The following is a 14,557-nucleotide window of genomic DNA, read 5'->3' as shown; positions in this document are numbered from 1 at the left end:
AGCCCAGCGGGTCGAGGCTGCGGTGGCTGGGAGCGGCCACTGCATTCCAGTCTGGCGACGGAGTGAGACTCCGACTCAAAAAAAGAGAATAAATTCACATATACAGTGGAGGAAACTGAGACACAGAAGGGTCAGGATGTTTAGCAAAGTCTCACAGTCAGCAGGTAGCAAGACCAGGATTCCAGCCCAGGCTCAACTCCGAACCTTGGGGAATCCTTCCAGCAACCAGTGAGAGGAAGGGGAAGGGGAGACTGAAGTCACATTCAAGTGGACGCTGTTGCCAGGTCAATGGACCACACTCTTGAGGCAAAAGCAGCTGTGAGGATTTGTGCAGTGACTTGAAAGTTTATCCCCTCTCAAACTCACGTTGAAATTAAATTGCCATTGTACCAGTAACAGTATTAAAAGGTGGGACTTTTAAGAGGTGATTAGGCCATGAGAGCAGAGCCCTCATGGAGGGATAAATGCTGTTGCTGAGGAAGTGGTTACTAATAGAAGGACATGTTGTCCGCTCCCCTTTCTCTCTGCCCTTCCACCATGTGAGGACTTCTGCCATGCAATGACACAGAAAGAAGGTCCTTAATCTTGGACTTCCCAGCGACTAGAGCTGTGGCAACTTGACCTTGGACCTCTCAGCATCTAGAATTGTAGCACTCTGATCTTGGATTTCCCAGTGTCTAGAACTGTGGCATCTTGATCCTGGACTTCTTCACATCTAGAACGTGGCACCTTGATCTTAGACTTCACATATCTAGAACTGTGGCGCCTTGATCTTGGACTTTCCTCATCTAGAACTGTGGTACCTTGGTCCTGGACTTCCTAGCATCTAGAACTGTGGCACTTCAATTCTGGACTTCCCTGCATCTAGAATTGTGACACCTTGATCTTGGACTTCCTCACATCTAGAACTGTGGCATCTTGATCTTAGACTTCACGTATCTAGAACTGTGGCGCCTTGATCTTGGACTTCCCTCATCTAGAACTGTGGCACCTTGGTCCTGGACTTCCCAGCATCAAGAACTGTGGCACCTCAATTGTGGACTTCCCTGCATCTAGAACTGTGGTACCTTGATCTTAGACTTCACACATCTAGAACTGTGGCACCTTGATCTTGGACTTCCCCCATCTAGAACTATGGCACCTTGGACCTGGACTTCCCAGCATCTAGAACTGTGGCACCTCAATTCTGGACTTCCCCGCATCTATAATTGTGGCACCTTGATATTGGACCTCCCAGCATCTAGGACTGTGGCACCTTGATCTTGAACTTCCCAGCATCTAGAACTGTGGCACTCTGATCTTGGATCTCCCAGTGTCTGGAACTGTGGCACCTTGATCCTAAACTTCTCACATCTAGAACTTTGGCACCTTGATCTTAAACTTCATGTATCTAGAACTGTGGCACCTTGATCTTGGACTTTCCTCATCTAGAACTGTGGTACCTTGATCTTAGACTTCATGTATCTAGAACTGTGGCACCTTGATCTTGGACTTCCTTCATCTAGAACTGTGGCCCCTTGGTCCTGGACTTCCCAGCATCTGAAACTGTGGCACCTCAATTCTGGACTTCCCCGCATCTAGAGCCATGGCACCTTGATCTTAGACTTCACACATCTAAAACTGTGGCACCTTGATCTTGGACTTCCCTCATCTAGAACTGTAGCACCTTGGTCCTGGACTTCCCAGCATCTAGAACAGTGGCACCTCAGTTCTGGACTTCCCTGCATCTAGAACTGCGGCACCTTGATCTTAGACTTCACACATCTAGAACTGTGGGCACCTTGGTCTTGGACTTCCCTCATCTAGAACTGGGACACCTTGGTCCTGGTCTTCCCAGCATATAAAACTGTGGCACCTCAATTCTGGACTTCCCCACATCTAGAATTGTGGCACCTTGATCTTGGACTTCCCTCATCTAGAGCTGTAGCACCTTGGTCCTGGACTTCCCAGCATCTAGAACTGTGGCACCTCAATTCTGGACTTTCCAGCCTCTAGAACTGTGGCACCTCAATTCTGGCCTTTCCTGCATCTAGAACTGTGGCACCTTGATCCTGGATTTCTCAGCATCTAGAACTGTGGCACCTCGATCTTGGACTTCCCAGAGTCTAGAACTGTGAGAAATAAACTTCTGTTCATGCTAAGTTACGCAGTCTCGGGTATTCTGTAACACTGTGTGCTGTTGTTGTAGCAGTACAGAATGAGCTAAGACAATTTGGAATTGAGGACAAACTCAGGTGAGACTCAGTGATTAATGATGGAGCAGGCTCCTTCTGGGCCTGTGTAGCCTGGTGTTGGGCTGCGGTACAGGGCGATAGCAAAGTTGGAAGCCTGCTCACACAACCCATGTGAGAACAGTGACAAGAAGTCGTCAACAGACTGGAGGCGAAAAGTGAAAGCTCAGACCCTTCATGCTGAATGGATCTCAGGAACATCCACCATCTTTTAAAGAAACTGAGGGCCTGGGAAGCAAGCCAGAGTGCTACAGTCACAGAAGTCAGGGCCTGGAGGGACCTAAATGTTGTCCAGGTTGATAACCCCTCTGTTGCTTTATTTCTACGGTATGGTTAAATACCATGAGTTATGGTAAGCCCATTACCTCCCAGACTGCCTCTCTACCTCTGGTACCTCATGGTCTACCTTGAGTTGAGAGAAATCTGTTATTTTCCAATGTCCATCCACCAGTCCTACTGCTTGGGCTTCCACAGAACAGAAACAACCTCTTGTTATGTGACAATCCTTGAAAGGAAGATGGCAGCCTCCTTCCCCTCCCTGACTCCTCTTTAGAGAGAAGGAGAACTGGAAGAATTAATGATTTATGCATGAACATGGAGTGGGGGAAGAAGTGCCTTCCCCCCTCCTCCACCCTAGCGCCTGCTCAATGCAGGTTCTAGAATTGGTTCCTCTTTTGAAGGTAGAGCTGACATGTAGAAAGGGGGTGGAGGCGTTGGGGAGGGTGGCTGTGTGGTGAGTTAGAGACATCGTCCTTGGTCTGGCCATTCGGCCTCTATTAAGACAGAACCAACTTCTGGAATTCCACACCATGTTGTTGACGCACAGGGCTCTCATGTGGATTCCGACTTCCAAAGTCCAGAAGAGCAAGGAGTGGAAAGTTGCTGTGGGTTAACTTAGGAAGGCCTCCCAGAGGAGGTTTCTTGAACCTTTTCTCAGAGGTGAAACACATGCCTGGTGGAAAGGACGGGAGGGATTTTGATAAGAATTGGAATGATGGGAAGATGAACAGATGGGTAGACTTTGTCCATATGCTGTGGCTGGGCTGAGGAAATGTGTCGGATGTGTTTATGGTGTTTATATAGAGGTCAGGAATTCATGTTGCTGGGCCTGAGGTTTTATTCAGATTTCCGCTGACGAGGCAAAAATATGTACAGTATCTGAGCTAAATAATGACCTGTCCAAACAAGTCACATGCTGTCTTGGGCACATCACTCTTATGTCATCACAGATAGCTCAAGCTGCAGAGAAACCTAGACTAGCAGAAACGACACAAGAACGCACGCATATACACACGTGCTCACACACACGTGCACACACATATACACAGGCTTTGCAAAGAAAGTGGGAGAATTGAGAACCGATTTCTAAAGCTGGTGTCTAGTGTGTGTGTGTGTGTGTGTGTGTGTGTGTGTGTGTGTGTGTGTGTGTGTGTATGTGTGTGTGTGTGTGGCTTATCTTCTAAATTAATAGACTTCAGTTTTTAGAGCCGCTTTAGGGTTACAGAAAAATTGAAAGTAAAATTCAGAGATTCCTATCTACCCCTTTCCTCAGTTTCCCCTATTATTAACACCTTGCATTGGTGTAGTATATTTGACACAATTAACAAACCGATACTGATTTTAAAGTCCATATTCTGCATTAGGAGTTCACTGGGGGTGCTGTGCATTCTCTGGGTTTAGACACATGTATCATGACAGGTATCCACCATTACAATATGGCACAGAGTAATTTCACTGCCCTGAAAATCCTCTGAGCTCTATTCATGTCTTCCTCCTCACAAGCGCTGGTCTTTTCACTGACTATGCAGGTTGGCCTTTTCTAGAATGTAGTGTTTTACCTTCTGCGATGTTTTTAACTGACCTTCCCTACCTCTCCATTCGATCCATAGAAAACAAACACCAGGTAAAGGACATGTGTACTCAGTTACCCATTTGTGCTGGTTAGGGAACCGGGTATTGAACTGGATACTCAAGCCCATTAGTTGACTCACAAGGGTCACTCAGCAAGAACCTGCTGTGGGTGCCACGGCCTGCCTTTGGGAAATGGGTGAACCAGCTGACCTCAGGGCATTTGTCCAAGCTGCATTCAGGTGACTCCTGGCCCCGATGTATACCCGCATCCCCTCAGGATCCTGCAGCCAAAGGGTGGCTGGGGACAGCAATGGAGGGTGAAGGGGAAATGAACCTCGTGGCCCAGATGCGGCTCTGAGGCCTTCACAGGGAGGTCACCTTCACTCTGCACCCCATAGAGCGGGGAGGAGACCCCACAGACTCCAAAACTTCCATCACATCGGCCCTCGACAGGTACTCACGGTCAAGCAGACGTTGATGAACGTGCAGAACTTCCCATCTCCAGTGTGCGTCGGCAGACAGTTACAGACGGCCTGTGCAGAAGCAGAGGGCATGGGTCATCCCAGGCAGGCTCCATCCTGGCCACATGCTGCCCTTGGACTTGAATTCCCTCACAGCCATGGCAGTTGGGAGGGTCTATCTCTGATGCTGGCAATATCTATTCTATAACGACAACCCTTACCTTAATACTTTAGCACAGCTGGCCATTTCACTCGAGGGCTGGGGTGACATGCACATCTGACCTTTGCTGCCAAGATAACTTAAAAAAAACCCTTTCTTACCTTATTTTGGTCCCTTGCTTTCTGGTACTCATCTCTCTTCTCTTGGGTTGGTGAAGGCCAGTTGGAAGAAGGCTAAACTGTATCCCACCCCCCTTCTGCACATTTCTTGCTCGTCTCTACCTGTGCTGAGTGCTGGGAGATGCTAAGAGGCCTTTGCAGCCTCTTCTCAGAGTCAGCCAAAGCCATGGGTTGGCCATGGAAGCCAGGTGGAGGCTTCAAGTTGAGGGAGGGGACACTGTCTGCAGGAGGTCCCATGGGCTATGGGCCTGAAGCTCAGCATGTGATCTGTTCACGGCCGTGTGCCCCAAAGAAGGGGCAGCTACTTCCCTTGTGCCCTCCCAAGGGCAGCTTTCCAAATCCACACAAGAGTCCTCTGCATGGCAGCAGAGGCCCACGGCTGATGTCTACTTGTTGCAGCTTGAACTCATCCGTGGTGCCAGCTTGGCCATGTGGGTGGCTTTTCAATGCTCCTCTTCCTCTTCCTTCACAGCGGGACCAACCATGGCCCAGACATTTCCTGAGGTGTCCACCCGCTATCTCTCTGCAGCTAAGGTCTTGTCCTCAGAGTCCAATCCCATATTCTCCCTCACTGCCCCCAGGCCTGGAGGAGCACTTTCAGATTCCCCAAAACACTTGTAGATTTCCCCCACCTCATGTGTAGTTTGAATGAAAACTCCACTGAACCCCGAAACATGTCTAAGAAAGCCCTGTGTTGACTGTTTGGGTTCCCCTAAGACTAATTGTGGGGTTTCTCTATGACTAAATGTCTAAACACACACACACACACACACACACACACACACACACACACACACACACACACACTCACTTCTCTCAAGACAAATTTTTTTTTCTTATTTTTGGGCTCTTGGGGTTCGTGCTTGCTGTACCCATTGAGAGAAGAGACCTGGCGCTGAGGGCAATAGAACATTCACTGGAGACTTCACTCTGTCATTCAGTTTTGCATGTGTGTGATTTCCTGCCTGACTGTTTTGCTTGTTGGTCATGAGACAGAGACTTAGGGAGGTGGAACGTGGGTCTGCGAGCCTCTGGTTTCCACGCATGTCCTTCCACCCATGACCTCACCCTCTAAGGCTAGTGTCCTCACATCTTCCCCGCACACCCCACATCTGCTCTCCAGAGAGGCATGGAGCTACTCTGTGGGGGAGCACGTGACTGGTGGAGCCTGCAGTGTCACCTTCTGCTGTGGCACACGCATTTCAGAGCCTCGAGCCAAAGAGCAAGGGTGGGATTCTGAGCACCAGAAAGCTCACAGAAAGGGGAGCATTTCTCCAGGCACTTCTGGAAGCACATGGCATCTGCGGCTGGCCACTTCTGCCCATTCTAGGAACGCCCCTTCTCCTAGTCCCCTCGTTCCTCCCACTTCTCCTCATCCCTGAAGAGCAGCCTCTTCTTTCACAATTTCCCCTAAAGTATTTATCTTCCACTGCAGCTCCTCAGAGGTTTGATCTCAGCCGCCTTCCCTTGGGCCTGTGTCTAAAGACCTGGAAATTTCCTTCTAGAAAAGCTAAGGGCCTCTGGGAGGTAGCTCACCTGGTTGGGTCCCGTCTGCGTGCACTCTGCGTTCTTGTCACAGCCGCCGTTGTTCTCCAGACATGGGTTGATTTCTTTAAAACAAAAAGCCAACACCTGGCATGGGAATCAAGCCTGGCTCCCAAAGGGAGGGCTCAGAGTGGCTGAGGGGACTGGCTGAGGGAAACAGGTATCAATGCGTGGTTTGGTTTTCTGACAATTCTGGGATAGAAATAACCCAACAGAGAGGGTATCAGATGCAGTTTCTCAAAATCAAGCTGGAACAATGCAAGCATAGGCACAGTCTATGGGCTTAAATCTGACTATGGGATGAACATGAGCATTTGCAGCAAAGTATTTAAAACAATAGAGTCGGCCGGGCTCGGTGGCTCAGCCTGTAATCCCAGCATTTTGGGAGGCTGAAGCAAGTGGATTGCCTGAGCCCACGGGTTCGAGACCAGCCCGGACAACTTGGCAACACCTCGTCTCTACAATAAATCAAAAATTAGCTGGGTGCGGTTGTAGTACACTGAAATGTACAACTATGTGCAACGCCTGATCCTGCTCTGATGGAACAAATGTCAAGAAGGATATTATTGGGACAACTGACAAAGTTAGAATACAAATGGTAATTAGACAAAAACATTACATTCATAATCAATTTACTAGAGTTGATAAATGTGTTGTGGTTATGTAAGAGGCTATCCTGATCCTTAGGGAACATACTCAAGTATTCAGGATAAAGGGAATATAATACATACATATATATACATACAAGAGATATACAAAAAAGCGATACAAAAAAACTGGAATTATCTTTTTGTTTTTTTGGAGGGTGGGCTCCTTGTAGTACACTCAGAATTGATTCCTTTGGATCAAAAGGTCAAACAAGTTTTTATCTGGAAGTTTTGAGAAGGTTGTGTAGCAATTTGTGAAAGAAACATCCCAAGTCGTGGCAAACAGGTAACTAGTTCTTCCACTGTGACAATGCACCTGCCCACACAGTGCTGAGTGTCCAGCAGTTTTTGACCAAAACCAGCATGATCCCTGTGTTCTATTCACCCATTCTTTTTTTTTTGTTTGTTTCCCTGGTTGAAAAAAGTCCTCAAAGGAAAATGTTTTGCTGATGTGGAAGAGGTGAAACAAAAAATGACAGAAGCACCAAAAGGCATCAAAACAGATGAATTAAAAAACTGTTCTGAGCAGTGGAGAAACCATGAAATGGAGAGCACTTGGTATTGCATTCAATGGAGAGCACTTTGAAAGTTACTGATGTTTAAACAAGTAAGAATAAATACACAAATTTTTATAAACAAGTTCTGGGTTTTCTTGGGTCACCCCCTGCCTTGTAGCTTACTCGTAAATGGTTTAGGGAAAAAAGTATGTTTACAAAGAGAGCAAATGATGGAACAAACAGGCAAAAGGTTAGTAAGTGAATGTGGGTCAAGAACACGTGGGCCTTTTGCGTACCATTTTGCAGTTCTTGTGCGAAGTTTTTTTCAAACTAAAAAGGTTAAATTGAGACAACTTACTATGGCACCCCCTTATAGTAGAACAGTCTGTGACCACAAAAACAATGGTGTAGAGGTCTGCTTATTTTCAGAGTTATTCTGTCACATGAAGTAAACACTGTCTCAGGGGATACCATTTTTGTTAGAAAACACACGTCTATACAGCACAGTGGGGGACTATGACGATAGGGAGAGAGTTAGAACTTTCTACCTCTAGCATGACCTTTCCCTCCAGCATGGTGGCCTTCTTTTTCTACAGAGAGAATGTGCTACTTGTATAAGAAGGAACTAATACAAGCTTACAAATGCAGTCACCGCCATCATGTTCAACTGGGAGAAGTTGCTCTCCTTTTCCCCTCCCAAAGTGTCTCTGGATGTTACATGCCTTTACCCCCCCATGGTCACACTTCCCCACCCTCGCACTTTCCTGCCCTGGCAAATGGAGTCATGACCCAGCTGTACACCCTAACTTATGAGCAGGCATTCCACAGGGCTCGGATCCACACTGCTTCCCGGTGAACGGGGGGAGTGAAAGGACAGACCGAGAGTGGGAAGTCATTTTTCATCTTGTTCTTAAACCCTGACACAATGATGAGAAAGTAGAAGCTATATTTTTGGAGAAATGCACACTTTAGGTAAAATTAACTTTACCGACTTTGTCTTTTCAGAAACAGACTTCCAGTTATCAGAGGTATCTCATAGTGGCTGTCAAGCTTGCCTAGAGTAAAGGGAATTTACAAGGCTAAGACATCATGCATTGGGCAAGGACTGTAAAAGTCATGAAACTTGTAATTACAAAAGTTATAACCGCTCAGAGGGGGAGCAGGTGGGGATTCTATCTTCCAGTAAATTGGGTCCTATCTACAGGGAAGCCAAGGATCCCCGAAGCTCCCCACTGGGAATGCCTAGGAGATAAGGGGAGGTGCACCCTCCACTAGCTCTAAGGAATGTCGTTTGGGAAGGTGCAGGAGCATTAGAATCCTTGTCACGCCCTTCTCTAGGGGCTATGAGAATGTGAGCGGACATTAATGGGTCTCTGTGTCACAGGATCTCCAAGACATCCACAGGTGGTTGATAAGGAAGTCACAGCAGTCACGTGAAACATCTCCAAGAGAAGGATTTAAGCCAGGACTCTGGGGGGCGACGCCACACTCACCTAGCGTGTAGGCCCACTTCCTGTCGGTGGGGGGTGAACTTTTCTTAAATAAATCTTTTCTTCTCTCACCTCTGTGTGTTGCAATTCTTTGCATTTACTCGGATCTCTGGGTTCCCAGCGTGGCACCTCCGGCACGCCAGCTCTGGCGGTGCTGCACCACCCTGCGCCTCTCTCTTTCTCCATCCATCCACCCTCACCCTGTCCGTACCCTAACAGGGAGGGGCGCTGCCTACCCAGGCACACGATGCCATCGCCTGTGTAGCCTGCTTTGCACGCACACACCCGGCGTCCTGGGGTGGTTCTCTTGCAGTCGGCCTTGGCAGAGCAGCCTCCGTTGCTGATCTCACAGGCATTGATGGCTGCAGAAGGGAGAGACGACAAAGCAGAAGAGGAGGAGAGGAGACAAAGCCATTGATGCGTTTTCACTCGGGTCATTGAAAAGTGGAAGATACTTCAGAACGACTCGGCAGGCATTGGCTTAAACAGGGCTGATTCCCCAAAACAGATGGTGGGAGGAGCAGCCCAGTGTCTGCCCACTCCAGCTGTCTTTCCTAGCATATCATGCAAATGCTACTGCAGGAAACATCTGGGCGCAGGGTCAGGGTACTTACTCTGGGAGAATTCCAGGGTAAGATGCTCTACAAAAAAGATACCTGCACACGTATGTTTGTTGCAGCTCTATTCACAATAGCAAAAACATGGAACCAACTGTGTTGCCCATCTAAGCTGGACTGGCTTAAAAAAATGTGGTACATATACATGAGGGAATATTATGCAGCCATAGAGAAGGACAAATATATGAAATTTGCAGCAACTTGGATGGATGTGGAGTCGATCACACTCAGTGATTTATCACAGAAACAGTGATTTATCCATATACTCTCACTCATAAACAGACCTTGAACAATTATAATACTATAAGAAAGTGTTTGGCAGTAGTGGGAAACTGTCGGGGAGAAGGGGTGGAATTGGCAGCTGAGGGAAACTGTTAGGGGAGGGAGGGACATACCTCATCCACAGGGGTAGCTGCATGATCAATGTTTATATACCTAACCCTGAAATGTACCCCACATCTTTATAATAATAAAAAAAAAAAAGATGCTCTAGAAAGCAGGTTGGTGTGATCATCATCCAGCTCTGCCATGGGTTGAACCAAGGCCTGCCAGGTCATGGGGTTCAGGAGGAAAATGACTCTAAGATTTTCCATTTTCCTAGTGCCAGCCACTATAACATGAACTCACATTTCGAGTGCCATGTGCTGGGCCTGTTCTAATCACTTCACTGGCTAGCATCCAGCAGCCCAGTGAGGGAGGTTCTCTTACTAGCCCAACTTGCAGATCAAAAAATGGTGCAAAGAGTCATGAAGCCACTTCCCTGAGGTGACACAAATGATAAGAGCTTATATTCAAAGCCAGGTCGTTTAGTGAGGAGGCTGAGTTTTTAGCAGCTGCATCACTCTGCCTTTGTATGCAGAGAGGCCATTTAACCTCAGAACCACTCTGCAAGGGAGCTAGTTTTAAATTTACTTTACAAATGAGCTAATGGTCTTGGAGTAGTTAAAAGACCCAACCAAGGCCAAGTGGGCAGTAGGAGGAAGAACCAGGGTTCAAGCCCTTTTCTGTCCACGTCTTAGTCTTCACACCCCAGTCACACCCTAGGCCAATCAAATCAGTGTTTTTCAAAAAAGTCTTCATGCTCCAGTCACATTCTAGGCCAATTGAATCAGTGTTTTTTAAAAAAAAATTTTTAAATTGAATCCAGCAATCCATCTCCTGGGAATATTCCCGGAAGAATATAAATCATTCTACAAAAAGACACCTGCACACACATGTTTATTGCCACACTATTCACAATAGCAAAAACATGGAGCCAAGCCTACTGTCCATTAAAAGTGAACTGAATGAAAAAAAAGTGGTACATATACACGATGGATCATTACATAGCCATAAAGAAGAACAAAATCATGGACTTTGCTGAAAATTGGATGGAGTTGGAGACCATCATGCTTAGTGATCTATCACAGAAACAAAGAACTGAACACCACTTTTTCACTCATAAATGGACCCTGAACATTGATCACATCAGCACAAAAGAGGGACAAGCAGTCCCTGGACACCGCCAGGTGGTGGGGATGGGGGGAAGGTATGTAACAACACAAAGGGTATCTAGTCCTAAACCAGGGGGAGGGAGGACCAGTTGGAGGCTCAAACCTGCACGCAGCCTACTTGTGTAACTAATCCTGTCTTGTACCTCACATCTCTACAATAAGATAATAAAAAACCAAATAGAAGCATTAAAATTTTTTAAAATTGACACATAATAATAGTACATATTTCTGGAGTACCTAGTGATGTTGCAATACATATTGTGATCAGAGTAGAAAATTAGCATATCTATCACCTCAAATATTTATCACCTCTTTGTGATAATGGGTTCCCAGCACAAATCAGTGGTTTTAAAATCTGCCCAGGTGATCCCAGTTGCGGTCAAGGCTGTGAGCACCATACCGAGTATACCTTGAGAGCAGGTGCAATTGCCCCACCTGTTCCAACACCAGCACGCCCCACCCACGAACAGTTGGCTCCCTGTGCCCAGGTGCAGTCTGCTGCCCCGTGACATGCAATTCGCCCCCAGTGTCCCGCGCCAGCCGGTGAGGCCCAGGCAGACTGCAGGAGTGTGGACCTCGACAGCTGCGCCAGCCTGGCTGATCCCAGCAAACCCCCTCACTTGCCTGTGCAGACCGTCCCGTTGCCTTGGAATCCTGCTGCACACTTGCACGAGGCAGTGCCATCCGGACCGAGAAGACAGCTGCAGCAAGGAGGGGGATATGGTGTTCGTAGAAAGCATTCCACATGATACACAGCACTCCTCATCCCCAGTCTCCTGGCTCCTAAGACACTTGGAGGTCCTGCCTAGGGCTTGGGAAGGGAGTCGGCTCCTGGCATGAACCCCACAGGTGGCTAAAACTGCATCACTTACCAGGCAACCTACAGATGTGCATAGGTAGGTGTCAGCCCGGGAATAAGGAGGGCAGCTGACGGTCATTACAGAGCCTCCGATGTGTAAGGAGCTGTGCTTCATGCTTTACTTCATGTCAGCTACACACCATCCAATTGCCCTAGCATGTGTGTATTCTTCTTATTATTTGAGACAGGGTGTCACTCTGTTGCTCAGGCTGGAGTGCAGTGGCGTGATTATAGCTCACTGCGGTCTCAAACTTCTGGGCTCAAGCAATCTTCCTGCCACAGCCTCTTGAGTAGCTGAGACTACAGGCGTGCATCACCATGCCTGGTTAATTTTTTTTTGTTTTTGTAGAGATGGGGTCGGGCTATGCTGCCCATGCTGGTCTTGAACTCTTGGCCTCAAGGGATCCTTCCTCCTTGGCCTCTTAAAGTGCTGGGGTTACAGGAATGAGCCACTGCACTCAGTCAGCAAGTGGGTATTATTATTATTCCTGTTTACGGATGAAAAAACTGAGGCTTAGAAGGGTGAAATAAGTGACTCAAGGTCATGCATTCAGTGAGAATGACAGAGGTTGACTGAATTCAGATCTACTCCAGCTACTGGATGCTTAATTAATTCATGAAGTCTCCATGAATGTTAGGAGTATGAAGTCAACTTAAGCTTGGCTGTGGGTCGGGAGTAAGGTTTATGGAAACTGAGGCCCACTGGGTTTCCTCAGTCTCTGTGACAGAGTCCTAGTGACTTGGATTGGACTAAAAATGGGCATCCTGGTCAACGTGCCAGGTCAGTCAGATGACAGCTTGTTAGAAAGGCTGGATCTGACAAGTGGGCGGTGGCCTTTTGAGAGAGAATTTCAGTTTCGTGTTTAAATTTTATCACAAACCCTCAGAAACAGAAACCACACCCCTGAGGATGGGCCTGGGGTAGAAACTATTGGGGGGAAAAAATCCCTTTGTGCTGTCCCCAGAGAAGGCCTGGGGGTACTTACTTGGCACTGCTGTGGCATGCCCCATTGCAGGCGTCTTTGGTGATCACTGAAAAAGAGAACCAGTTGCCATGTCAGCCCTCTTTTACCAAATCTATCTTGAGAATTTTCTTCTAGTACTTGGTGTGGCAGAAAGGGGGCTGGTAGCAGTTAAAGGTATTTCCTTTTGAAAGTCAAGCAGCAAGCTTTAAAGACCCGCCAGGCTGGTTTTGTCTGAAAAAGTCAAATGGCCAAAGACTGACGGCTCTCATGGAAATGCAAAAGAGTACCTAACTCACAACCTGCTCTCCTTATCAGTTTACAGCCCCTACTCATCCTGCATTTCCTGGAGCCCTTTTGTTCTTTGAACGATCTGATTTTTCTGAGTACAACCTTGTACATTCCAAAGAAAATATGTAATCGCTCAACACGATCCCCCTCCCTTACCTAAACCAAGGTATAATACCCCCCTTCTCCCGTTCCGGGGGGCTCGGCCTGGGAGCAGTAGCCCGCCGAGTCTGCCGGCGTAATAAAGTTGCCACTTCCTATAACAGTCTCAGTGTCACAACCTCTCTGTCTTCCCGCTACATTATTCTGGTGCACGGGCCGGGAAAGGACAGTTCGGAGATGGTGTGTTCCACCTCTTTTGTCATCGGGGTATGACCTGCAGGGCAACAGCAAGGGCAATCTCGCCTGGCATGCAACAGACCTTTGGATCTGTAGGAGGTTTATGGAGACTCCTCCTGGAGCACTGAGGCTTGGACCATGAAAGCACAACAAGGACCCAAGAGGTGAGGGACTAGCATGAGGATGACTGCCTGACAGAAAGGACAGAAAGACCATCCAACGGAAAGGGTAGGAATAAGGGCCTTTTGCATAGACCTGCCAACGGATGACAGAAGGGGAGCTTGATCACCTCCTGGAGTCCACTAGTTATCTCCAGCCTGAAGGAAAGGGCTGAAAGGCGGTGGAAGGCAACACTGTCTGAAGATGAACCTAGGATTAAGGCGGAGGGTTGAAGAATGTGCTGTGTGATTGTGTGTGAATGAGACGGATGGCGGGAGGGCTCCGCATAAAGTTAGTCTGCATTGGGGGTGTACCACCCTGCCAATTGCTAAGAGGTGTCTGAGATATCTTTGTGAGGAGTATGGCTAGAGGAGGACAAAACAGATGTTTCCCATACCCCTCATTCTCTTATTTGTGTGTGTCTGTCATTTTGAATCTGCTGAAAAGCTGGTTGAGTTATGCTATGTTTGATGGGACATGTTGTTTTTTAAAAACTTGATTGATGCATGTTTCTTTATGTCATTTTATGTTTCCCTCCCTTTATTTGTGTGGCGTTTCTCCCAACCCGTTGGCACTGTTAAAATTCCTGCCTTTTGTTGTTCAGGTTGTGGGAAAATTGCCTGCTGTGTATGTGAAGTGCTACCGGTTATCTTGAATTCTTTCCTGGGACCACACCCCCTCGCTTCCTTAGCCTGTGTTCTCCTTCATAAATTCTGAAGGAGGTCATTCTAATCCACCTGTAAAGAAACGTAATGACTCTTATATGCGACTTAGCCTTT

The 14,557-nt window shown here is 47.5% G+C and overlaps 1 protein-coding gene across 1 annotated transcript in view; it reads right to left on the bottom strand.

Annotated features, from left to right (window-relative positions):
* The window catches only part of STAB2 (stabilin 2), a 139,393-nt gene that overhangs the window by 44,266 nt on the left and 80,570 nt on the right, over nucleotides 1-14,557 (bottom strand). Inside the window, exons 32-36 of the mRNA XM_008058203.2 lie at nucleotides 13,017-13,062; nucleotides 11,796-11,872; nucleotides 9,298-9,423; nucleotides 6,419-6,492; nucleotides 4,544-4,615 (exon numbers count right to left, since the gene is read on the bottom strand). Of these exons, the coding sequence (XP_008056394.2) occupies nucleotides 4,544-4,615; nucleotides 6,419-6,492; nucleotides 9,298-9,423; nucleotides 11,796-11,872; nucleotides 13,017-13,062 (395 nt within the window). The remainder of the gene's footprint in view (nucleotides 1-4,543; nucleotides 4,616-6,418; nucleotides 6,493-9,297; nucleotides 9,424-11,795; nucleotides 11,873-13,016; nucleotides 13,063-14,557) is intronic.

This window comes from Carlito syrichta, unplaced genomic scaffold, assembly GCF_000164805.1.
Source record: "Carlito syrichta isolate Samal-C Ts95f unplaced genomic scaffold, Tarsius_syrichta-2.0.1 Scaffold89693, whole genome shotgun sequence".
Lineage (NCBI taxonomy): Eukaryota > Metazoa > Chordata > Mammalia > Primates > Tarsiidae > Carlito > Carlito syrichta.
The sequence above is the reverse complement of the archived record's forward strand: the minus strand, read 5'-3'. Positions and strand labels throughout refer to the sequence as shown.